The sequence below is a fragment of the Trachemys scripta genome, chromosome 8 (assembly GCF_013100865.1).
Source record: "Trachemys scripta elegans isolate TJP31775 chromosome 8, CAS_Tse_1.0, whole genome shotgun sequence".
NCBI lineage: Eukaryota > Metazoa > Chordata > Testudines > Emydidae > Trachemys > Trachemys scripta.
Genome location: NC_048305.1, coordinates 93,686,911 through 93,713,121, shown reverse-complemented (window position 1 = coordinate 93,713,121; position 26,211 = coordinate 93,686,911). Strand labels below are relative to the sequence as shown.

The 26,211-nt window shown below is 43.2% G+C and overlaps 1 protein-coding gene across 12 annotated transcripts in view; it reads left to right on the top strand.

Annotated features, from left to right (window-relative positions):
• The window catches only part of FGGY (FGGY carbohydrate kinase domain containing), a 332,123-nt gene that overhangs the window by 284,197 nt on the left and 21,715 nt on the right, over positions 1–26,211 (top strand). For all 12 annotated transcript variants that reach the window (XM_034778551.1, XM_034778550.1, XM_034778547.1 and 9 more), the window contains one exon: positions 1,702–1,796. In XM_034778551.1, coding sequence (XP_034634442.1) covers positions 1,702–1,796 — 95 coding nt within the window. The remainder of the gene's footprint in view (positions 1–1,701; positions 1,797–26,211) is intronic.

Sequence of the window (26,211 nt, the reverse complement as noted above, 5' to 3'; positions counted from 1 at the left end):
CAGCGATCCCCAGCTGTACATGGAGAGCGGGGCAGGGTTCGGGTGAGTGGCTCAGACCAGCCCTGCGCAGGGGGTGGTGATGAAGGGGTGGACTAGGGCTAGCCCCACGTGGTGTCCCATTTTCCCTTTGGGAAATATGATCACCTTACCAATCCTATGTCCACCTATGCTGAGCTGATCCCCTCCAGATACAATTTATAGAAGCTTGAGGTATGTCCTAAGTAACACTGGCTGCCTGCCATTCCAGCAGTGAAGGATTGCTGGGGTAGAGAGGCTGTCTGGAGAGACAAGAGCTGGCATAGGAGCAAATGCAGTCGTTTTGTGCCACACAAGTATCCCACTATCCTGGAGAGCTGGGGTAAGGCAGCTTTGTGCAGGTGGAGTGATGCAAAGCTGTCACAAGGCCACTGAGTATCTGGCTCCAGAATGTTGTCATGAGTTGTCCTTGTGATTCCCACTTTGACGATGAAGGAAACTCCACAAGTTGATGTTAACAAAGCGTTTCCTAGCCCCTTACAAGGGAAGACCTACATAGGAGTAGCAGGTTCAAGAGCCTCTAGATTACTTTAGCACCTTGCAATCCTAGAACCCAACTCTACATTTTAGTATCAGGAGTAGTGATTACCAGGAGTAATTGTATTGACTTAAATGCAGCTGTTCATAGCAGGAAGCATTTCTCCCAGTATTATTTGCAGTATGGGCCTTTAATATGTAAATCCAGCCACAGAATGCAACTAACTCAATGATAATAATCAGGGAATTCACAACAATGCCAAATACTGCAGGAGTACTAAAGAATTGGTTAACCTAATGGTAATGACTGTTACTAAGGACCTCCAGCTAGGAAAAGATATGGATTTGTGCCTCATGTTTGGCTTTTTTATGAGGTGTGAGGAAGGCCGAAAGGTTCATATTTTGTTCTTTCACTTTTTTTTCTACTTGTGTTTTTTACACTGAAAACTCAGCTCTTTTCTACGCAGTTTTTCCTGGAAAAGACTGCAGAGGGTAGAGAACTAGTAAGTATCTGATATCACAGGTGCCAGGAAGGTAGATGGAAGGTGTTATTTGTTTTTATATTTTATTATGTGGCGGTTTTAAATCTCCTGTTTAACTCACATGTCTTACAAACTGTTGGAAGGAAAAAATCTCTGTTAGAATTCAGTCTCTTCTCTGAAGAGTGGGGAAAACTCCCAGTTTATCACTTCGGGTCTTCCAGGAAAACAAAAAAAAACAAACAAAACAAAAAAAGAGGAAAGATGAGCTCTGACATTGTTACATATTTGTGGGCGAGGAGGGACAGAACTCAAGCATTGTTTTATTAAACACATAGTAAAGAAGCAAAACAAATGACACAATCTCATTTTCCCCCTACAGGTCACTTTTTAAGCAGGGGACTGATATAGAGGGTGTGGATGGCTGGTTTTAAAGATGTGTGCAATTGGGAAGAGGTCTGGGTTTTTGTTCTGGTATAATCTATACTGTGTGTGTTAATATTTTACTGAAATTTTTATATAAATTCTGTATTTTGCCTAGAGCCTGGGATAGGTACTGTAGAAGTGCCATTGCTTAGCCATGTATGGGCTTTGTGTAGTTGGCTGATAGAATAAACCTCCTTTTTTTCCCCACTTTAATTATTTGTTGTGTCTTTAGCGCTGCACCATTTCATTCTCCCTAACAGAAGCGTGTCACTTTCTTGTATAGGCAAGCCCATTGTCCTGGCCAAAGAGGTGGAGTCTGTTTTAGTTGGTGCTGCTATTCTTGGAGCTTGTGCTTCTGGAGATTTTGCCTCAATACAGGTATGTACTAATGGAAAAACTCGAGTCCTGCTGTTTCCGCTTTTCATGTGCACTTTTATATCTGGCATCACACACAGGTAATAATTAAGATGGAAGAAAAATGTAGGTTCTGCTCAGCAAGGAAGATTCCAATGTATTCCAATTCCAATTCAGATGTATTTACTAGTTCCTCTCCCCCTTTCATTGAAGCATGCCCTACCTTTGCTATACCTGTGTTTCTTTTGTGTATTGGAGAAACTTGTCTTTTAGCTGTGAGGAGGTGAGGCAAGCACAAGACACTGCTTGTAGAGTTCACCCAGGCAATTTGGCAGATGAACAAGGAAGGTGTTCAGTAGGGCCCTGATTCTGCAATGAGCTCCTGGTGAATATAGCTCCACATGGAGCTCAATATAGGCTCAGATCCTAAGATTGTGACCACTGCTAGTACATCCACTCTTTCATCCCAAGTTATCACGTTCATGGTTAGCCCTGCTTCCACTTCCTGGCACTGGGGAATCTTAAACATGGGCCACACTGTAAAACTTCCGTGCCCACATAAGTATTGCAGTCATCCACCACAATGACTCTAGGGTCACCATTAAGGATGGAATTTAGGAGTGTCTGCTCCAAAAACGCAGACTCCAGCTACTTCACTTCATTAACTCTAGTAGAAGTAGCGTTAGAACTTGTATCTTTTGTAGATCAGCTGCTAGAGAGTGACACAGTCGCAAACATTTAAACAGGTGTTGCCTGGTTTCATGTTGCAGTTGCACACATAGGCACTAGACGGTACATTATAATGCGTTTGCACATATTCTCGTACCAGAACAGCCTCTGCCTGCGTTTTTTAAAGCAAGCACAGAAATTGTTAAATGAAATTTGGAACGGAAACTGAGCGAGGAGTCCCTTGGAATAGCGGTGCAGCTCCTCAGCTGGTATAAATTGCCATCGTTCCATTGAAGCCAATACGCAGATTTATACCAGTTGAGCCTTTGGCGCAGTGTTTCAAATTTGTCCAGATGTGGGAATGGAAGAGTGAAGGTTCTGCTGAATTATATGCATTACCTGGGAATAGCAGTTTCCTTTCATGAGAATTCTCTCAGTAACGTGAATCCCATTGCAGCAAATTAAGTATCTTGTTATGTAGTGTATCTGTATTGTAGCATTGTGGTGCTTGCAGCTAGAACTCGATCGTTCTGAAAAATGCAATTGATTTCAGAAAAAGCGTCTTGTGACAGGGCTTCCTATTTAATTCTTGCCATTCCGTTAATCTTCTGAAGATTACCGCCTGGCCTCAAATAAAAATGGTGCTTAGTTTAAAGTTTAAGCTGTCATCCATACTGATACTTGGTAAGTTAATATTTCAAAACTCACAGTACTAGGTTTGGTTTTGTGAATGTTAGTAAAATCGTATGCTGTGAAGTTGCTCAGACTCGGCTGCTTTTTCTCCTATGTGTTATTATTTTAAATATATCTCCTCATCCTGGCCTACCGAAAATGTGTCAAAAGTATAATCCATCCAAGAAAGTCAGATGAAATACCCTGTCTCATGCTATAATGCAGCGTATTCCTTCAAAAGGTTTTCTCATGTAAACTGCAACAGGACCCTTTCAGACAATTCCATCACAGAACTATTATATTTGCTTCCTTGAATGAAAATATTGTGATGATGTCATTCAGTGGAACCTCATTCTAGAAGTTGAAGTACACACTTTTAAATTAGGAAACCAGTAATCCCTGATGGATGACCTTGGACAAGTCACTTAACCTCTCTGTGCCTCTGTTTTCCCATTTAACATAACAAGCTGATACTGGCGTCCTTTGTAAAGCACTTTGAGATCTTCTGATGAAAAGCACTGTATAAGAGCTAATACCTAGGTAGTACTATTGAAATAGTACATGTTGAGGTCAGGCACCAGCACTTTTTGGCTGTCCCCATCAGTGTCTGTAGAATTTGAGATTAAAATTGTTGACTACCTAAATATTTGGTACCTTAATCCATTCTTAGGCACCTAAGTAAAAATGATCTGATTTTTCTGATGTGCTGAACACCTACATTTCCCATTAACCTCAAACGTTCAGAAATGTTTCTGAAGGTGCTGGATTGTAGTATTTGATGCAACATATTTTGACAGCCTATCTGAGTCAGCTGTTGCATTCCTGAATTGGTCAGTGGCTCACTGCAGCGTAACATTCAAAATAATACATTTGATCCTTTGATAAAGACATTGCATGATGGCACATGGCCAGCAATCAGTTGGAAACTATGCTTTTCGGCTGGGAAACTTCGTCATGATCAAAATACAAATGCAAAAAAGAATTAGCTTATAAAGTCAAAGACGCTTGGCTCTCATTTAAACTTTAAAGATGTGACGTTCAAAACGGCTTAGGCACAATTATGTTGCTAATTTACATGTGCTGTTATTGCAGTTGCATGTGCAACTTGGCAATTTCACACACCAGTGGCCAGTTAGATGCATACCTGGCACTTTGAGTGTAAAAATAAGTGATTTGAATGAATAATCACAGTAACTGTGCACAGATTTGGTCCATATAAATGGGTGGGAGGATTTAGCAGAAAAAACAGAGAGAGTCACATTCAGCAATGCTTTTTACCCCTCTTTAAATAAAAAAGTTTAGTATAAGAAATCAAAATAAGTAAACATAGCAGAAAAAAAGAATGAAGGGAAAACTCCCTGGTCTGAAGTTCAGCCCAGTCTTATGACCCCTGGCTCTGGGGCCTGACCTTCCCAAAGGCAGTCTCCCCCCAAGCAGCCACTCTTATAGGGTCTGTTTCAGAGCCTGTTCAAGTCAGTGGCATTGTTTCCATTGACTTTAATGAGCTTTGGAGGACCATAGCCGTTCCTTATTGCCTCTGTTCATGGGAGAGGGGGAATCTGATCTGTCTCTCTAGTATTTCTATCACACTCATTACCATGGTATCTGAGCTTCTTGTTCACTGGGGAGCATGTCGTGCACTTGAATCTTGTCACAGCACACAGTTATATTCCTGCAGCTTTGGAAAAATCGCACCATAAGTGTTTCCACTGAATATCTTTTCAGAACACACCATTGGTTAAAATAGGCTACCCGCAACAAACAGCAGTACCAGTTGCACAGCACCGTAGACAATTGAAATGATTAAAAATAATTTTTAACAAGGAATCCATCTATTGACTATTCTAGAATCAGAAACTAGAAGCCATGTAAGCCCCATACGCTTTGTTAAAACTGTCATACAAAGCTTAAATCCAGTGTTGTAATCTCATTTTCATTATATTGATCTCCTTTCTCTAGCACACCGTCTTGCGGGCCTCTTCCCAACCAATACCATTCTCAGTGCTCCCATATTCTCCCATAAATTATGGTTAGCTTCATTATAATGTTCGTCAATAGGAGACATTATTATTGACTGTATTCTGTTAGTGATATAGTGTAGCATCGCTCAGAGCTCTTTGTTTGTCCTGTATAACAATAAAGGAGCATATTATAAGCCCTTTGCTTGATATTTACTCAGCCCTTACCTAGTCAGAACTCTCATCATTTATGTGGAAGTTTTGATTGGATTTGTCCCAGTAATTTTGGCAATATTTTTAAAAATGATTTTTGAGTGCCTTGGTTTCTGAATGCCCAACGTGAGGTACCTTAAAGTGGTCTGGCTTTCTGAGGTTGGGTGCTCACAATTCTCTGAAGAGTAGGCCTCTTTAGGGTGTCTCAAGTTAGCCGCTCTCAAACTGGGCCCTCCAAAATCACTAGGCATTTTTTAAAATCTTGGCCTTGAGCTATAGTGCTCTGCCAACCAAGGTGCCAAGTGCTGTGCAGAAAGTTAAAATAAAATAATGAATAATAATAAGCAATAGTAATTACAGTTGAACTTTGCCTGTTTGTACCCATGACTGGGAGAGGCATTGGAACTTGACTCTCTTTGCTTTCCTCTCTTGCTCACAACTTGCTCTCCGTAGATTCCAGTCATGTGGCGTACCTTCTTCAGGTTCCATGAGGATGGTGCTGCAGAGACAGACCTCACAGCCATGGGGAGATCCTTGATCCAGGGGAGGGGGAACAAAGAAGTACAATAGTGATATCATTTAGAACAGTGGGCTCCAACCTTTTTAAGCCCAAGATCACTTTTTGATCAACCCAGGATTTGCCTCACCCCTTCCCCAAGGCCCCGCCCCTTCCCTGAAGCCCCGCCCTGCTCAGTCCATTCCCCCCTCCCTCCGTCACTCACTTTCCCCCACCCTCACTCTCTTTCACAGAGCTGGGGTAGGGGGCTGGGGTGCAGGGCAGGGGTGCAGGCTCTGGGCTGGGGCCGAGGGGTTTGGAGTGTGGGAAGGGGCTCCGGGCTGAGCCTAGGGCAGGGGGCTGCGGTGCAGGGCAGGGGTGCAGGCTCTGGGCTGGGGCTGAGCGATTTGGAGTGTGGGAGGGGGCTCCAGGCTGAGCCTGGGGCAGGGGGTTGGGGTGCAGGAATGAGGGGTGCAAGCCCTTGAAGGGAGTTTGGGTAGAGGCATCATATGGTGACACTGCACCTAATCTCATAGAATCCACTGGACATTTCATGAGTTTTACTTTTTATTAGTGTCATTTGTGGTTTATAGATCCAAAATCCTTCAGGGATTGTCACAAATTGTGTAACATTCTCAGCTGTGAATGTTGAGCCTGGGGCAGGGGGTTGGAGAGCAGGAGTGAGGGGTGCAAGCCCTGGGAGGAAGTTTGGGTGCAGGAGGGGACTCCAGGCTGGTGCAGCGGATCGGGGTGCAGGAGAGGGTGAGGGGTGTGGGCTCTGGGGGGAGAGTTTGGTGCAGGAGGGGGCTCCGGGCTGGGGCAGAGTATTGGGGTGTGGGAGAGGGTGAGGGGTGTGGGCTCTGGGAGGGAGTTTGGGTGCAGGAGGGGGCTCCGGGCTGGAGCAGGGGGTTGTGGTGTGGGAGGGGCTGCGGGGTCTGGGAGGGAGCTCTGGCGCGGGTCCTTCAGATGCGTTTATAGAGGAGGGCTGGGATTCTGCTGAAATTTGTTGTTTCCAGACACACGGTGAGCCTTAAATAACCACAGGGGTAGGGTTGTAGCGCAGTGATGACTAGCAGAGATCAGAGTACAACGTTAAACGCTGAATCAGCAGATTCAACGTGGGTTTTGTCAGTGGCAGGAGCTTACTGGAGCTTTTAGCAGCATCACACAAACAACTCAGTGCCTCCGTGCATGATGCTGAAGTTACTACTATTACTGTTCTTAGTATTACTAATACTATTCTTGACTGATCAAAAGAGCCCGCATTGTACAGGTGACTCAGACCCAGGACTACAACGCACGCTAAGAACACAATGTTAAATTATCGTCTAAAAAGTTATTTATTTACTGCATATTTAAGCTAATTTGGAGGACTTCAGCTTTGGAGAAGACTACAAAAGTTGCATTTCCATATGAGCTGCAAGCTTTGCGGGTTAAACGGGCAGGGTGGATGCCGTCTTCGGGATTAGATGAAAGCTGTGTACTTACTGTTGTTGTTTTTTTGCCTATTTCTCTGACTTTTTTCTTACAAAATGTAATGTTTATACTCAATGTTAAATTCTAATTCTAAATATTGGAAATGTCCTAGCATGAAAATAAGATACATGCATAGGAATATGAATGGATAAATAGAATGAACAACATGATGGTAAAAATCTTCAACTGTGGGCTGGGGGGTTGGGTGCAGTGAGGGGAGCGAGGTGCAGGCTCTAGCCGGGAGGCACTTACCACAGGCGGCTCCTGGTTGGCGGCGCAGCAGGGCTCAGGCAGTCTGCCTGCCTGCTGTGGCACCATGCCGCTCCCGGAAGCGGTTGGCTGCTGGCACGTCTCTGCGTGTGGCCCCTGAGGGGGGCAGTGGGTCTCCGTGCGTTGCCCGCATCTGCAAGCGCCGCCCCCAGAGCTCCCATTGGCCGAGAACCGGGGATGGTGCTGGGGGAGGGGCAGCACGTGAAGCCACCTCACCCCCCCTCTTTTTTCCCCTGGGGGCCACAGAGATGTGCCAGCAGCTAGCCGCTTCTGGGAGCGGCTTGGGGCACCCTGCCCGAGCCCACTGCACCACCGGACTTTTAGCTCCAGAGTTCACAATCGACTAGCCGAGGCTCCAGAATCGACCCATCGATTGCAATTGACGGGTTGGTGACCACTGATTTAGAAAGTCTCTAATGAACACCATTCCTAATACAGGGTGGTGAATTATCTGTATATCAATATATTTTACCCAAAAGCCCGCTTAAATTAATGGGAATCTCTCCATTGACCTTCCTGGGGTTTTGATCAGACCCATTATTTATATTTACTGCAACAATAATGGTTTCTTACTTGAAGAAGTCATACTGTAATCCTAAGCATGTTTCTTCTCAGAAGACACTAAGCACCAATTTATCGCCTTACTTTCTTCCTCCTTATATAACAATACTCTAATTGCTCTTTAAGGAGTATAATATATAGTTTTTTCCCGAAGCAGTCAGATTCCAACTTTTAAATCTTACAGATTTTTGCTCTTGATAAAATATTCCAGATAAAGTATCCAAATCCTTATCTTTCGGATGAGAGCAAGTGAACAGGCATGCATTAGTGACTCATGGATTAAAGGGGATTTCTTCTAAAATATCATATTCCCCTTTTATTTGTTATCTTTATTGATCACATCTGTGCTAACAACTGAGTTCTCAGTATCCTCCACATCTTGCAAAGAAATGTTTGAAATGAAGGTTACTGCAAAATTTGTAACAGTCTATGTTACAATCTAATTTGCCAGATTCCAGTGTGGGTTTAAAAGCCCAAGCCTTTATTCAAAACTGCAATTTCATCTTTAGGTAATTCTACCAAGTAAAGATTTATAACATCCATCTCTGATGCCTGGTCACCATATGTTGTTCCTTCAAAGACTGTTGAGTTCCCTGTTTTCCTCTTCATGTATCCTCGCTGCATTTTTTTCTCCTCCGTGGTAAAGAGGAATTAAAACAATTGGTCTACCCAATAAAATAATGCTCAGGGTGATCAGAATTATCTCCCATTTCATCCTTGATTATTTAGTCTCTAGAATCTCCTGTGGAAAAAAACCTTCTGTTTTCCTTTTTGCTATTTAGTTTTGTCTTTTAATTTGCCCCAGCCATACACTGCTTTCTTTTAGCTGGTTAATTCTGTCTCTTTCATGTTTCTGTAGCTACAAGCTGTAAAACAGCCCACCTGGCTCAATGCTGACACAGGAGACAATCCACGGTGGTTTGTTGCCATATAAAATTGCATGATGTGAAGGATTTTTGAAATGTAGATGCCAGTGAATGAAGTAGCCTTAGCATTGCTGATCAAGTTGAGTCTATTTAGAGGCTGTATATTGAGCACCAGTATCCTGGTTCACTGTCTATGCACATTTCTGTGTGATCGTTTCTATGATCGTTTCCAGTTTACATCAGCAACTTCTCCTAGGTAAAAGTGTTCAATAAATAAATGTCAAAGTTTCAAATATATTGTTGTTACTCAGCTTCAGTTGTATGTAAGTAAAAATTGGAAAGGGGGTGTGTGTTTGATTTGGCAATTGTCCAATTCTTTCCTCAGGATAGCCTACTCATTCAGACATAGCACATACGCTCAGGAACAGGATTATTGACCTGTAAAAACCAGGAACCCCGCTGATCGTTCCTTAATTGCACAGTAAAGCAATTAATAAAATTACCTTTAGGAAACTTAATTACCAGTTTTTGTTTGGACCTGGCAAATTAAAGTGGGATCTTCTCCACGAGGAAAAGATTAAAGAAAAAATCTTTATACAGGGCAATGAAATGTGTTTGACCAGTAACGTTCGGTAACCAGTGGAGTCATTTTGACACAAATATCGAGGGGGCAATAAAGGTTTGGTTTGGGCTTGTCTCTCCACAGACCCATGTTGAGCATTTACACCATTTTAACTCGCAGCAGTGATTGGAAAGCATCTAGCACATAGTGAGAGCAACTGCAAAGAAATAATAAGATATAAATATCACAACAAGTGTGACCAGTGGGTTACATGTGCACAGGGCCAGGCCACAACATTTTGGCACCTGAGGAGGGGAGCTCAAATGATGTCACCATGCCCCCTCGCTTGGGCCAAAACTTTGAAAGGTCTCAATTCTGCCTTCTTCCTGTTCTACTCCTCTCATGGTAGTGCTCTGCTACGTACCCCAATAAAGGAGCACTAACAACTTAAAATGCCTTGTTCAAAAATGTTAAGTAACACTTAACTGTCAAACGCCTGAACAGCAAATATAACTTTTCTTGTCTGCATAGTAAACACTGGCATTTTTACCTATTTGAATAATCAAAGTGGTGCTTTCCGGGCCTTGGTTACAAAGATTTGAACTGCTTCCTGAAGGTCCACAGTCTGGGCCAGCTCATGCTCTGTTGAGATGGTTGCAAGCCCAATCAGCCTCTCCTGTGTAAATGTGGAGCATAGATGTGTTTTTATTAACTTCAGCTTGGAGAAGCTGCATTCTCCACTGGCAACTGTTACAGGAAGTGTTAGAAGTATGCGCAGAGCAACAAAAGCATTTGGAAAGAGGGTGGTCATCTTACTTGTGCACATATATTCCAGAATAGCCTTTGGAGTTGATCTTGCTGAAAAGTATCTTGAAAGGGCTTTCAGTTCATCACCTAAATCACTCGCATCAATATCGCGCATGTCATCATGTGTCAACACTGTCTCTAGTGCCCTGCATTGCTGGTGTAGGTCTTCTTCAGGTATAGTGAGGAGTTTTGGAATATCATACCACATGCCAAATATACTGCTGTGTTCCTTGAGCTGCATGAAATGTTCTTCAGCTGACTGTATTGCACAATCTAGCACCTGGTTAAAGAATTCAACTTTGAATTGTTGTTTGGGGTCTTTTATGGGATTATCCCGTGCCTCGTAATCAAAATGTCGTCTTCTTCGGTGACTCTTGTATTTTTGAATGGGTGGGGAAATAGCTTCAGTGTGAAATTCCTCTGCCAACTTCTGTGCACTCTTCAGAACATTTTGAAATCCCTCATCTGACTGGTAAGACTGTAGGTATGACTTTATTTGTCCAGTTGTTCCATTGCTCTAGATATATCAAGGTCAACGCCTTGGAGTCTCTTGCTTACAACATTTATTTCAAACAGTATGTCATGCCACAACACTAAGCCACACAGAAATTTGAAGTTATGTATGTTTCTGGTGATTCCATTTCCCTCTGCCACTGTTCTCCCACAAACAGTTCCTGTCATAGCATTATCCTCCATAATGGCAACTCTGGCATCATCTATCTTCTCAATTTGGTGTTTATCGCCTCCACTCGACTTTCCCATCGTGTGGCACTCAGTGGTTTCAGTGTCAGAGAGGATGTTCCCAGATGTTGCTTCAAAATTTGCCATCGATGAGTTGATGCAGAGAAAAATACATAGATGCTTTGAATTACATTAAAAAATTCAGCAGCCTCACTAGAAACTGATGCTGCATCACTGACCACCAAGTTCAATGAATGAGAACTGCATGGGACAAAAAAAGCTCGAGGGTTTAACTGTCGGATCCGTGTCTGCACTCCTCTGTTCTGTCCTCTCACGTTGACACCATTATCATAGCCCTGACCTCTCATGTCAGCTATCGCAGTTCCCGTATCTTCCAGCTTTTTAAGAAGCACATTTGTCATACCAGCTCCTGTAGGATCATCAATGTCAATAAGTTCTAGAAAATGATCTCTGACAGTCACCATTGCATGGACATTTTCACTAGGTTCTGTTGTTGTTGTTACAAAACACACCATTAAAGGCATTTCTTCCATATGGCCGATGTCAGGTGTGCAGTCCAGAATAACAGAGTAATATCTTGCTGACTTCAGATCTGCCACAATCTTCTGTTTGACTTTCGTTGCCAGTAACTATATGATCTCATTTTGAATTGTTTTTCCAAGGTAGTGGTGGTGACTCTTCTTAGATGCTCCTGGAGTACAGCATTAAACTCAGCCATCAGCTCCACAATTTTAAGGAAGTTTCCATTGTTTGGCACATTCCGCTGATCTGAAGTGCCACGCAGTGATAGGTTTTGGGTAGCAAGCATTCTCACAATGGCAATTTGCCTTTTCAGAACATTTTGCCAATAAAGAGACTCTGATGCAATCTTCTCTTGATGCTGATCATCTCTGGTGGCCTTTAACCTTAGTCTCATCTCAAGTTCTTTCCACCTATGGAATGCTCTCTGGTGATTTTGCTGCCTTCTCGTGGCATGCCAGATTTCTAGCCAGATTCTTCCAGTCCTTTGTTCCTGTAGAACCCAATGTGGCTGGAACATTAGACTGGAAGAGTTTGCAACAAAAACAATATGCAGCATTCTGGGTTTTTGAGTACATAAGCCATGGCCTCTCCACTTTTTCACCATTGGGGATTTCACGGCAGTAATGTGTTGGATGGAAACTTCTATTTTCATTGTCTTTGGGAACATGAAGTTTTTCACTTGCTGTGGCCCATGCAGTACAAGGAAGTCCCTCAGGCTACTGCTCAAGTGGGTCCACAGTCCTGGATCATCTAGACTTAAGGAACTAAACTTAGCAGCAAGCTGTTTCTTGCACCTCCACCACACTCTTCTCTGATCTACACTTTTCTTCAGGAATGTGCATGGTTACATCCATTTGAGATGGAGATACAGATGCTGCAGTAGCTGCCAGGTCACCTGCACTCTGACTAACTGGAAGATCAGGCATCTCCTCACCACTCACATCTTCACTGGGGCTGGAAGGCTCACCGTGAACATTTGTGTCTATGTATCTCAGGAGAGCTCCTTCCTACTTAAATAGAAAAGCTTCCTTTGCTTTCTTTCTTTTTCTGAATGCTGCCCCAGGGGGGCGTTTTCTTCTTTCACTCATGACTGCTGTTCTGTGCCAGCTATAGTGGCTCTCAACACTCAGTTGAAGGGGACAAATAAGCAGGCTGGTAGCAGGGCCTGAGTGAGGGAAGATATCAGCATCTTAAGGGCTTAACTGGCTCCTACTACTTCATCTGCCTGCCTGTTCTCCTCAAGTGGGTTCAGGGAAGCAGCAGGAAACAGGAAGCCCCCTGAGAAGCTGGTATTAATCAGTCCAGGCTCCTGGGGGTGCTAGAGAGGTACATAAGAGGCTCCTCCTCCTCTCTCTCCCTGCAGCTCCTGCTGCTTTCTGTTATTCCCTCTCACCTTTTCTCCTGCCTGCCTGTTATGTCTCTTGTGCCCTTCTTCCTCCAGCACAGCGCTCCACCATCTCTGTGCATCTAGAGCAGAGAGAATACATATGCACCAGCAGCAGACACAGTTTTCTACACTCTGGGTCCTAGTGGTGCCCTTCCCCCCACAGTCTGGCACCTGAGGCGGACACCTCAGTTTGCCTCATGGTAAGGCCAGCCCTGCATGTGCATCTACACATGTGGGTGCATGACCGTGTCTGTGTGTCTCTCTCTCTCTCTGTATTTCTCCCATGCTTTGTATCTCTATCTCTCCTCCACCCAATATTCTGTGTGCCCCACTTCCACTGTGTCCTCAACCCCTTGAAGCCAGACTCCTCCAAAAAGTTAACTGTCCCCCTCCCAGTAGTACATTGCTCCCCACTTTGGAAAGAGGACATGGGGTGTCCTGTACCTGCTCCAAGTCTGAGGGGAGGGGAATGTGCTTCCTGCTTCCTCTGAGTTGGGATACTAGAGTGAATCTGGACTCTTGCTTCTGGCTCCTCCTGCAGACTGAATGTGAGGTTGCCTCTGTCCAGCAGATGGTGCGCCGAGCTCTCATCTCTACTTATCAGCTATTGGGAAGCCCCACAGATGAGGAAGTGTTGAGCCTGGTGCCCCACAGCAGCACTTTGGGGTCTAGAAATGGCCTCCACTTCCCTCCCTCCCTCACCTCTCCACCACACACTCAAATTTGAGGGAGAAAGTCCCCTGCTCATTCCCTTCATAATTATGCTTACATCTGCAATCCATTTTTCGTGTGTACCTGACAGAGATCATTTGCTCCCACTTCTCAACCTCATCTTCTGTTTGATCCAGTAGTGAGATCATAGTTTTGTATTTGACATCAGTGTGTTGCCATGGAAATGACTGTGATGTCTGCAGTTCAATTATGAGACAAATATGGGCAGAAATCTTTGACTTGTATGAAAGGAACCAAAAAAAAAAAAAAACCATTAAAACCACATGAAAAGTGAATAGATTTCATTTTTAACTATGATGTTTGTGAGATTTTCCAAGTATGAAAATAACATTTGAAATCATTTGGAGTTTTTTTCCCCTATTGTCTTTGAGAGCTAAGCAGAAAGACAACTAGATACTGCAGTGACTCGCACTGTATAATTAACTAAGATGGATTGGTTGCCTCATTTAAACAGCCATTGTAATCGAGCAGCTGAACTACCTGTTGACGTCAGTTGAATATCCCCTGAAGCAGCACCATTAGCCATGTGGACATAGGGCATCCTGACCTTCCTTTAAAAATGATGGACATGTCTGTAAAGCCATCAGTATTAAAGGGATGTGTTGCAGGCAAGGGTTTGAAATGATGATGATAATGATGACATGTTTGAAATGATTAGTTTACAACTCCCAGTTACAAGAACTTTAAATTGTTTTATTTATGCACGGCTTGGATCTTCTAAATATAGTGGAATCATGTAACATGTATTGTAAGAGTACCAATGATTATTACCTGGACTTGGGAGGAGGTTCATTCTGGTTCACCCAAAAAGGACTATAGCCACAGATCATGTTGTTTGAGTTTTTGGACCAGATCTTCAGCTGGTATAATTTGGCATAGCTCTGTTTTTTTTCAGTATAGCTACACTGATTTTTACACCAGCTGAAGATCTGATCCTATATTTCTCTTCCAACCATTGCTAGTTTGGTCAAGGACTGATGTGAGAAGAAATCTGTATCTGCGTTTATGTCTTTAATAAGAAAAACCAGGGGAAAATTGGGGAGCAATAGTTCTTTCCTTTAGAAATGTTAATAACTGGGTAGACAAAATCATCAGAGGAAATAAAATGATTTCTCCCTGTTGTCAGGCAAGTCTCCTTCCCCCATCTCATTAAAAATGAAAAGCACTCTTGTTTTTAAGCAGGGTAAATTAGTAATTAAGTGCTCTAATCAACTTGTGTAAACAGAGAATGGAAACAGAGAAGCAAATTAATCATTTTGTTGGCTTGCTTTTACCGAATTAATGCACCTTTTACTAAGGGGCTTCCTGCAGTGTCGGGATGTTTTTTATTCTCTACTCCTTTAATCAAAGCATTTTTGATAGGCAAAAGAAGGTTCAGATGGCTATTCTGAGACACCAAGAAGTACAGGAGGAAATGGGCTTGGGTGGTCTGATCTTGTGGCTTTGTTCTTCAACAACTCCAAAGGATTTCGGATAAATTCTTATGCTTGAAATTTGAGTTCACAGTTCAGTGAAGATCATTTGGTGTGGTTCCTGGATAAGGGCAGGTGATTGCTTTTTCTTAAAGGGACTGCTTCTGATTTGTATTACTTAAGTAAATTTAGTTCTTGTGAAAGATGCCTCCCCACAAGTCCAAGTCATCCATTTATCCACAGGACAGATATGGCATGGGAAGAATTAGTTCAAGTTTCAATACACAAATTATGTACCCTTCACTGGGTGCACTATGTTAGAGGAGAAAACAGTTGAATTTCCATAACCCATTCAATTCTTAACCTCTTTGCTCTGACTGCCAACAAAGATAGTATGTAGAGTCATAGATAGTTTATGATGAGTACTCTTCCAACCACTTGGTACCACACAAGATTTTGATTCAAAAGCTAGAATTGTATAAAATTAACATGGCCCACATTAAATAGATTAAAAACTGGCTAACTACTAAATCTCAAAAAGTAACTGCACATGGGGAATTTTTCATTGAGGTGTGTGTTTCCAGTGGAGTCCTGCAGGAATCGATTCTTAGCCTAGGCTAATAAAGCATCAGATGGTAACAAATGGTAGTCACCGTTCGCCAGGACCAGATCCAAAGCAATGACTCAGTGGTGAAAGGGGTTTGTATCCTGTTACCAGTTTCTTAGTCCACCTTTCTGAAATGAAAATGAATCTCTGCCTATGCGAAAATCCATTGTGCATAAAGAAGTTAGGTGCAATATGTGTTCCCTTTGGCATGTATGAAACCACCAAGAGACTGGCAATGGCTCCTGCCTTTGTGCATACCAAATTTCTTTAGAGAAATAAAGATGGGGGAGAAAAATTAAAGGGCAAAGATTTGGTGGCCTCTGTCAAGTTCCTTGTGGACTGATGTTAGTTCACATTACAGAAAATGCCGTTTCATTTGGCATATATTGGCACCCTTGTCAGCACTCTCAGCAGAAAGGACGAGGCCTGAATGGAGACACAACTACTCTCTCCACCCAAAGATGATCGCTCTGGATTAAGACTGAGGCACACAGGTGTGGGGAGCTTGCTGTACCACTCAATAGAGGATTGAATTTCCCATCAGCCCGGTACTTTTCATGAGCGTTAAATTCACTTTTTAAAAATGGCACTAGGTCTGCAGAAGCATTACCTTTTTATTTTAAGTGACACGAATGTTTACATATGGCTGAATCGCATCACCTGCTGGTAGTTTAATCCAGGGAAAACACCACCACCACCATTTAAAGATCCAAACAACTGGGATGTGGTAGTCAACAATAACCGGGATGTTTTCATGAAAGCCCTAAGATCAGTAGCCTCCTACGCTATTACTGTTTACTGATATGTGATACCGGTTGACATCTGTTACCCTTCTTGCTTGATGAGAGCTTGCTTTACTTACTCTAACATTTTCACATTGCCATGCTGCTGAAATTCACTGATACAAAAATCCCCTCGGAGTCCCCACAATCATTATATAACAAGCAGAACGCTCATTGTTTGCTAGGCTTGGCATCATCATCTGGCCTACACATCTTTATGTTAGAGCTGAATATTGAAAGAAAACTATCTAAGAACCCCACCACAGTTAAATATTTTCAGCCATGCTGTGTCTCATGTTATATGCTGTCATCTGTTTGATGTATTATCTGATCAGTACATGCTGTACAGTAGAGTTTCATTCATTGTCACGTTAGATGATTTGTCGTCATTTCAGATCACTAGAAATTATTACAAGTAAAAACTTGTTTTGGAGAACCTCAGAGATTGTTCCGATGGATTAGATAACTATTAAAGTGACAGATGATCCTGGACTGCAGTACAGGGCAGGGCTGCCCAGAGGATTCAGAGGGCCTGGGGCAAAGCAATTTCGGGGGCCCCTTCTATAAAAAAAAGTTGCGATACTATAGAATACTATATTCTCATGGGGGCCCCTGCGGGGCCTGGGGCAAATTGCCCCACTTGCCCCCCCTCTGGGCGGCCCTGGTACAGGGCTAGATTTCCAACTAGTGTAAATCCCCATAGCTCCATTGATTTCATTAGCGTGACACCAGTTTACATCAGAGCCCTGATCTATCCAAACACTTGAGCACATGCTTAACTTTAAGGGCACAAAAGTCCCATTAAAGACAGTGGGACTACCCACCCGCTAAATTAGTGCTTTGCTGGGTCAGTGCTCGGCTGAAGATCTAGTCCCTAATTCACTTGGAGATGATACATCTTGAGGTGATGAGGATTATTATGGCTTCTGCTGTTGGCTCACAATAATACCCATTCAACAAGCGGCAATGGAATATGATAGGTGATAGGATACAAAGGTACTGTATAGCCTTTTCTTTGTTCTTGTTGCTATCCAGAAACTTAGCGCACTCTGTTTTAAATGTCATCCAATATGAGATTGGGATTCAAATTTGTAATTTCTCTGTAGCTATGTAATAAACAAAGAAAGCCAGATCCTCAGCTGGTATAAATTGGCGTAACACCATTGACTGCCAGGGAGTCATGCCGATTTACAATGGCTGGGTGTCTGGCCCAGAATTCTCACAGCTGGAGGCCACCAGCTGAGCAATACTTAAAAATATGGCCATACTATTTTCTTCAAAATAAATGATTAATAAAATACCGCACTCCTAAAATGAAATGAAACATTATGTTCTGTTTAGATGTCAGGGAAAGGGTGCGTGTTACCGTTTGTTGGGAAATCAGCTTGGCTTATCTGTTTATTATCTGTCTGAGAGCAGTGATAAAGATTTTATTACTTATCACTTACATTTATGAGAGTGGATTGAAAAGGCAGTTAATTCCTTCAGGAACACTAAAATGATCCAAGAAACCCACTCTTTTTTATTGTGTCTTCATGTAGAAGATGTGGCCAGTTAGAGAGGGCCAGATCCTTAGCTGGTATAAATTAATTGACTTCAATTGAGCTCTGCCATATTACACTCACTCAAGATTTGGCCCACAGTATTTTGAGAAGTTCAATATTTTCTTCATGGACCTTATCCAAAGCTCATTGCAGGCCATGGAAGGATTCTCATTACCTTCAATGGCCTTTTGAGCAGGCCTTTTCATAGATAGATACTCTCAGAAACAACCTACGGTAAACATGTAGCATCTCTGTTGTCAGTAGGTTTGATAACTACATTTGTGATTCTGGTGATCTATAGTAGACTGTGATTTTCCATCTAATAACTTTTAGTAACCTCCTGTCAGCTACCCCCTGATACTTGACTCTTGTCAGCTGACACCTTGGCATAGAGTAGAATTTGTGTTGGATCAATCGAGTACTGTCATAGGGGGAGTCTATTTATGTCATCTGTCAGCAAGTCTGAGAGGTGGGAAGCAGGAGGAAATACACTGGTTAGAAGAGTTTAGTCTCCACTGCAGGTCTTTTCATAACAAACCAAAGGTATGTGTGTCCAGTGTAGAGTTCAGATGGGACACATACAGCCAACTGGTAATAAAATGGATACATGTGGAAAAGTATATTAAACATGCAAAGTAACAGTATACTAATAAAGAAGGACTCGGTAGTGTCTTGTGGATAGGTTGGTCATTCTGTAATGGGGAACATGGGGTTGCTTTTAAATGGACTGTGTAAATCAGTCAAGAAGATTCCATGCTGGAGTAAATCGATTTTTGTAAGCAAGTTAAGATTGAATATCAGCTTTTACAATAAACTGTGCAATAATAGGGCTACCTTGTGCTTATTATAACCCATGGCACTGTTTTCTCTTCAGATATTTGTAAGGAAACTGTAAATGTGCCTTTATAGCTTTGAGATAGTTCTTAAAATGTATAGCTATCTATATCCTCCTACTTTGGGACCTAATTCTACCCACAGATACACAGGCACAACTCCCAGTGAAGTCATTTGGTCTTTGGGTTATGTAGGAAAAAGTGCAACAACAACATTTTTGGGGAGAGATGAGTATGTGGAAGTACTATAGTTTCTTTATAGCTGTAGTAGCCAATGGTGTTCTTTTCAGAGTGTGCCTTGCTTAATGATGTACAGGATGTCAGACAAATTAAGTCTCCCTGCCCTCACCTCTTCCATAGCCAAGCAGAACAACCTTCAAGCTATGCACTAGAGAACTGAAACTCAATCAGGCCACATTGTGAGATTAATTTTCCATCTGGGATTTGAACTCTTGCTGTGTCAGTACAGCGGATCAGACTGTTCTGTAAGGAAGCAAAGGCATGTAGAGTCACAGTGCTAGCTGTCTGAAATGCCTGGGGGTTTTAAAATGCATTTCTCAAAGGACATTCTGATTACTTAGTCTGGGGATTTGACACCAGTGGTTTGAAACACCAGGACATACTTTTATCACCCTAGATCTTAAGAAGTATTGCTACCTCGCATGTACGCCTTTTGGCTTTTGTCCCATGGGTAACTATAGAATTTTGTTCTCATAAAATTAAGATAATTCTGCTATAGCTGGCCGATTAACACAACTCCATTCACCATGGTGCCTGGGCATTTTTTAGATTCCCTTGCATGGCTAAATATGAATGGAGACTTCATTACCTTTTATAAATAACAGAGGGAGAGTCCAAAATCATTAACACTTTTATCACCATTTAAAAACAAGTTGATTTTATTAGCATATTGATTTTCTTCATCAGAGTTCAAATGCATTTCTCCCTCTCTCTCATCTGTTGATCTACCTCATGTATTTCACCTCCTTGGTATCTAATTGTCAGACACAGCTATGCAATCATCACCCAAAATTCCAAGTCCTTGGCTCCCTTACTGCTCTTATGTGAGTTGTCAACTATGTAATGGGCTGGTGTTGTGATGCATGGTTTGACTTCAGAAGCAGGGCAGTGGCGTATAAAGAGAGCCTATGTGAAATTGGTTGATGGTTTCAATTCATTTTCACATGGACAGGTAACCTTATGATAACTGGCACTACAGTAATTGGTGCTCTTGTGGGGAGACTCAGCAGAAAGGCCACTGACTCAGTCAGCATCGAGACTTAGCTACTACCTTATTCCTGGGGTTGTTCCTCTATATCAGGATTGAGACACACTGGGAGAACATTGGTAGAGAAGCTTGCACTACCATTAGCTTGTGCAGTTCCTGATTTGTGGATAGATAGAGAATGCACGTTGGCCCGCCACCTTTCACCAGCACTGTTTTCCGTTGAGAATGATACAAAATTAATAATGTGTAATCCTCGTATGGGCTGCATTTATTGCACAGTTATAAGCCTTCAATATATAATACATACTGACCCATCTGCAAGATGCTGAACATCTCCTGTGAGGTGATGAGTGGCCTCCATTCCACATCATCCCATCTAGGATGGGGGGAGGGTATCCACTCCTCCTCGCCACCAAATAGGCAGTGGGGTTGTAAATCCCCATCTGCCTAGCAGTGGGGGTCCATTGGAGCTTCGCTACCAGAGAGTGTCGCCAATTGACCCCCAAGGATCAGAAAAGATGAAACAGTTCCAAGCTCTATTGTCTCCTCTGGGGGATTTCTGTCGGACTGGGATGTACGTGGGGTTGGGGGATGATGCCCATTTCCTCTGTCCTACCCACTTGTCACCAAGCCCACCTCTCTACCCCCTCCCCAGTGCATAGCTAAACACCTAGGATATTTATAATGTGGCTGCTGTGTCCAGCCAACTCATTTCACTCACTTTGCTCTTATTTAACCTTCCAGGACTTGTGTTCCCTGACAAGTTACTTCCTTTATGTTGGCATGAAATACCTTGTTATCTCTGTTAATTTTGCATAGATTAGACATTGAACCCTGTATCTTTGGAATGGGGGGAAGCTGTGCTTGAACATCTTACAGCTGATAAATTAGTTGTGTGTTCGCCTCTGGTTTGGGAGCCGGTTCATAGCTTAGGTGAAAGAGATGAATAATTGCTTTAAAGATGCTAAGTTGTTCGAAGCTCTTGTAATAAATGGGGTCTTTGGGGGATGAGCTGTTCTCACTTTTTTAATATTTTGTGTAAAAGCTTTGTTTGTAGCCCATTACTCATTACTTGCTGGTAATGGTAGCAACACAGTCTGTTTAATTTTGCAATAGTCCCACCTAGGGGATATTTCTTGTACTGCACTGAACAAGAGGAGGCTACGTTAGCTCTGCTTTCAGTTTGCTTTCATGTTCTCTGCTTCTTTTTATTGTCTTTGTGTCCTTGGAGATGGAGGTATTGGAGCAGCCAAGACTTTTCTCACAAGAGGCAAAATGTCAGAATTTTGGCTTTTTGCATTTGATTCGTGGAGTGTGTGTGTGTCATATCTTATTTCCCTCTGAAGAGAAACAGAGAGAAGAGGTGGAAAGAGCATACAAGAAGCATGAGACAGAAGAAGAAAGGGGATGACAGAGGCTGTCCAGAATGTCCCCTTTTTCTTTTTCATGAAACTCTGCTCCAGACACTAATACCTTCCCTGTGTCATCTGGCTATTTCTCGGAAAAGCTTTTCCTTTTTAATTTTCTTCTGCCATTAAGTCTATCACCCTCCTCTCACCTTTCTTCTGTCTCATTTATCCTTTGTCTCCTCCCTTTGATCCTTCTCTTCCTCTTTTCTTCCCTTCCTGGGATCCTCCTCTCTTTCTTGTTCCTCTTTTTTTCCCCTCACTCCATTTCGTTCTTTTCCAGGTCTGTTCTATATAGGTTCTCATACTGCACTCATCATCATAATACCTGAGCGCTTCCCAGTAGTGCATTATGTCACCAATGTGACTAACATCTGTTCTATCATCTTCTCAGCAGAGGAAGAATTGTGTGCTGGGAAGTGTCTTGCTTTGATTTTTATTGGTAGTGGTGTTTTTATGACGCTATGTATTTGTTAGATAGGGTTGCTAATTTTGGTTGGATGTATTCCTGGAGGTTTCATCGCATGACATAATCTTTAATTAAAGATTAATCTTTAATTCCTGGAGACTCCAGGACAATCCTGCATGGTTGGCAACCATATTGTTAGATAAGGCAAGGTCAAAGAAGTGAGGTTTATGATGGTTCTTAGTTCCTGGAAGAATTCATTCCACAGTCTGAGACCAGCCACTGACAAAGTTCTGTCTCCCGCACAGGTGAGCTTTACCCTTATTGCAGAAAGTTTCATTGTGCCAGAGGAACAGAGTTGTCGACCAAGGTCTTCATCCTGGAGCTTTAGGCTGTCCCCTAGGTATCCGGGCCATGGAGCACCTTGAAAAGAAGGACTGAGACTCTGAACTTCGTTTGATATTCTATTGGAAACCAGTATACAGAATGGAGGGCAGGTCTGACGTGCTCATGGTAGCCTATGCTACTGAGGTGACACGCTGCAGCATTTTGTGTTAGTTGGAGTTTCCTAAGTACTGCAGGCTTTATGCCCATTTATATCACATTGCTGTACTCCAACCAAGGAGTGACAGAGGTGAAATTAACTGAGACCAGGTCATCAACCATCAGGATGGGATGAAGTCTCATAAACAATTGAAGATGACAGAAAGCGTTCCTTATAGATGCTGCTACCTGAGCCCTTAGTGTCAGTGAAGAATCCAAGAGTACTCCCAAACCACGTGTGGGTATGTACCTCCAGCCAAAGGAAACCGCTGTGCAGCTGCAAACTTGCTTTTCTTTTCCCACCAGCATCTCCTCAGTCTTACTCAAGTTCAATTTCAGCCAGTTGTTCTTGAGCTGACCTTGTCTAAGCATTGGACCATGTTGGTGACAGCGGTGTGGTGAAGGATAGGTAGAGCTGCATATCATCTGCATATTGCTGGCATTTGAGTCCATGTCTTCAGTTCACCTAGCAGCTGCATGTCGATGTTGAAAAGGACTGGAGGGAGAATTGATCCCTGTGGGACTCCCTAAGTGAGGAATTTTATGGTGCAGGTGCAGTTTCCCCATCATAACCATGGACCCTTGCCATCTCTCTAAGACAACAGTATCTTATGATCAACAGTGTTAAATGCTGCAGAGAGGTCCAGGAGGATGTAAATGGATGTCTGCCCTCCTTGCATTAACAGGATGAAATCATACATCAGTGCCATTATAGCTGTTTCAGTTCTGTGTCCTGGCCTGAATCCAAATTGTGCCAGGTCTTGAATGTTTGCTTCAGTTAGATGAGTTTATAGTTGGCCTTTGGCTATCTATTCTGTGAGCTTGCTCAGAAATAGGAGGTTTGATACTGTGTGGTAGTTTAGCTAAAACTGATGTATCTAGCATGAGTTTCTTCACTGTTGGTCAGACCCCTGTGTGTTGAAGTAGTAAGAGAAGATTCTCTATCCTATCCCCTAGAACTGGAAGGGACCTTGAAAGGTCATTGAGTCCAGCCCCTGCCTTCACTAGCCGGACCAAGTACTGATTTTGCCCCAGATCCCTAAGTGGCCCCCTCAAGGATTGAACACACAACCCTGGGTTTAGCAGGCCAATGCTCAAACCACTGAGCTATCCCACCTCTCTCTCTGAATGAGGCTTTGGCTGTTTCATTCAGGAGTGGCACCGGTTGCTTATGACTGTCTTTCACCAGCCAGATAGGGCCTGGGTTGGATTCACAAATCTTGATTCAGAACTCCTTTAGGGTGTGTAGAGCTTCTTGGTGAGTGAATGTATTGAACTCTGGGAATGCAGGTGGGTTGCTGGTTGGTGGGTGCAGGCAGAGTAGATCCATGCTGTTCGAGAAGGCATCCTGAATACGCAAAATAGGATGGTAGTTCTTTGCAGTGCTTGGTGTTCTGCTCTGATGCTGGTTGTAGGCTTTTAGGCTTGATGAAGCTGTTTACTACCCTGGTTAGCAAATGGGGCGCAAATTGACAGCCTCAATGGAGGCTGACAGAAATGGTCTCTTGGCCTGTAATACAGTCTCAGCATAGGCTTGGAGGAATTAATTATATTTCATCCTGTCTGTATCAGTCTCTGTTTTCCACAATTCACACTTGTGTTTCCATTCCTCTCTGTTCATGCGTCACCGGGTGTCGGAAAACTGTGGAGATCTGTGTGCATGATGGGAAGGAAAGAGCTGTTTGAGGGGCCAATATGTCAGTGGTCAAGGCTGACATAAGATTATAATGATTCACCAGGTTCTCAACTCCTTGTCCTGTGGGTGCAGTGCTGTTGTTCTTTAGTAGGCTTTGGACTTTGTTGGAGTCCGTGAGTCTTCATGGTTGAATCAGGATTGTTGGTGTTTCTTTCTGTCTGGGTCCTGGAAGATCTTGAACCACAACCCAAAACAGTATCTGTTCTTTTCCTATCTCTTCTCCTTCCCCAGGTACTCTAGCTAAACACAGAGGGAAGTGAAGGTTCAGTTTGTGGCCCCTTCATTGTACTGGCCCCATTTTAACAGGCCAGGTTTAGACCATGGGCTGTAGCACTTTGGTCAATGGTCATACAGTCTTCTTTTTAGATGTGATATTATTGTGAAGCATTCACACAGCAGTGCTGCTGACTGGATACTGTCAGGGCGCCTGGACTCTGGATTCATTACAGGGAAGAGGAGAGATTTATAATTGCGTTGAAGACAATGCTAAAATAAACTGGCTGTCCTTAATCTAATGAATGCAAGCTTGTAGAGGCCAACATTTTGTAAGCAAAATGAAGGGCATTGGCTAGCGAGACCAGCTGCCTGGGATGGCTGTGAGAACTCCAAAAAGGGCCAGTTTTCTAAAGCAAGGAGCCAGGAAAAGTAATTTATGTTAAAACAAACTCTGTCATGAGTCATTTGACTTCTCATTCTCCTGCATGCACAGTTTGTCTCAGAACTTCTAAGGCCAGAAGAACATCTGATACTCTTTAGGCTGAGTTGATGTTAATTTGAGTGGATTATACAATGTACCACTCACAACCTCCATTTAATTTGAGAGTTGTGTTTACAGGCTGTAGCTATTATTTATTTGTTGTTTTTATGATGATGGAAAGGATTCTGCTTGTCTGTGACTCAGTCACAGGCGTGCCATCAAGTAGCTCCATGAGTAGCAGAGACACCAGTCTGTGAGAGACTTTATGCACCCCTTATTCCTCTGAGCAGCTGAGGCAGCATCAGCCACCTTGAAGAAGGATAACAAAACTGAATGGAGTGAGGAAGCAGGAGAAGGAGGGAAGTTTAATGTTTGTTGATAGAACTGCTCCTCATGGGCTAAATTTTAACTTTACACTGTGCTCTGTGTATGGAGCTGCATTTTTCCAGGAGCAGACCAGAGAAGGAGTCTCAATTCCTTCCCACTTACTCTAAGGGAGGAGGAAGTTACTTCACCCTGTTCCGGGGAGCAGCACTCGGCCAGCTGCTTTGGTCAGCAAATGTGGGTGTGGCTAGGGCTCCTTCAACTCCCTGGTCTTCTCCATCCCCTCCCTACTCACCTACCTGCAGAACATCTATATCCCCCAGGCAGCTGGAGTCGTAATTGCAGCAGGTCCAAGTAAGAGTGAACGGTCTTACTCCGCTGTGCTGTAGGTAGGGGCTGTGACAATCCAGATCTGTATGACTGTTGACAGGTAAGACAATTTCTGCCTATTTATATTTTCCTTTCCATACTGTCCTCCCTCCTCAAAATAGTCAGATTTTCAGCAGGCACTTAAAGAGCTAACTGGGTACATGCATGTGGAAAATCTATATGGAGAAACTGTGACAAAGTTCCTCCTCTGCCTTGGTGAGTCCTGCATTTTTTTGGCAGATTTGCTTGCCTCAGAGGTTCACAGGAGCCCTCAGTTTGGCCGCCTCTGCTAGAGGCTCAAACCTGCTGTTCACTCAGCTAACCTCATCACTGTCCAGCATGGGGGAAAACAGAGAACAATCCCCACAGACTCCATGTCCCACCTAGTGGGTCGGGGACAGGCCAGATCCCTTTCCAAATTAGACCTTCCCTTCTGGTGTTTCTCACAGACCAGATCAACTCCTCCTGTGTCCGATCAGGAGTTGAGGGGAGGGGGGGAAACCCAGACCCACCCTCTACACCAGGTTCCAGACCACGGTCCTGTGGATAGCAGCTGTCTACAATGTCCCCTGTATCAGCTGCATGAAAGCTACAACTCCCTGGGCTACTTCCCCATGGCCTTCCCCCAACACCTTTCTTAATCTTACTGCAGGATCTTCCTTCTGAAGCCCGAGCATGCTTGTACTCTTCAGTCCTCCA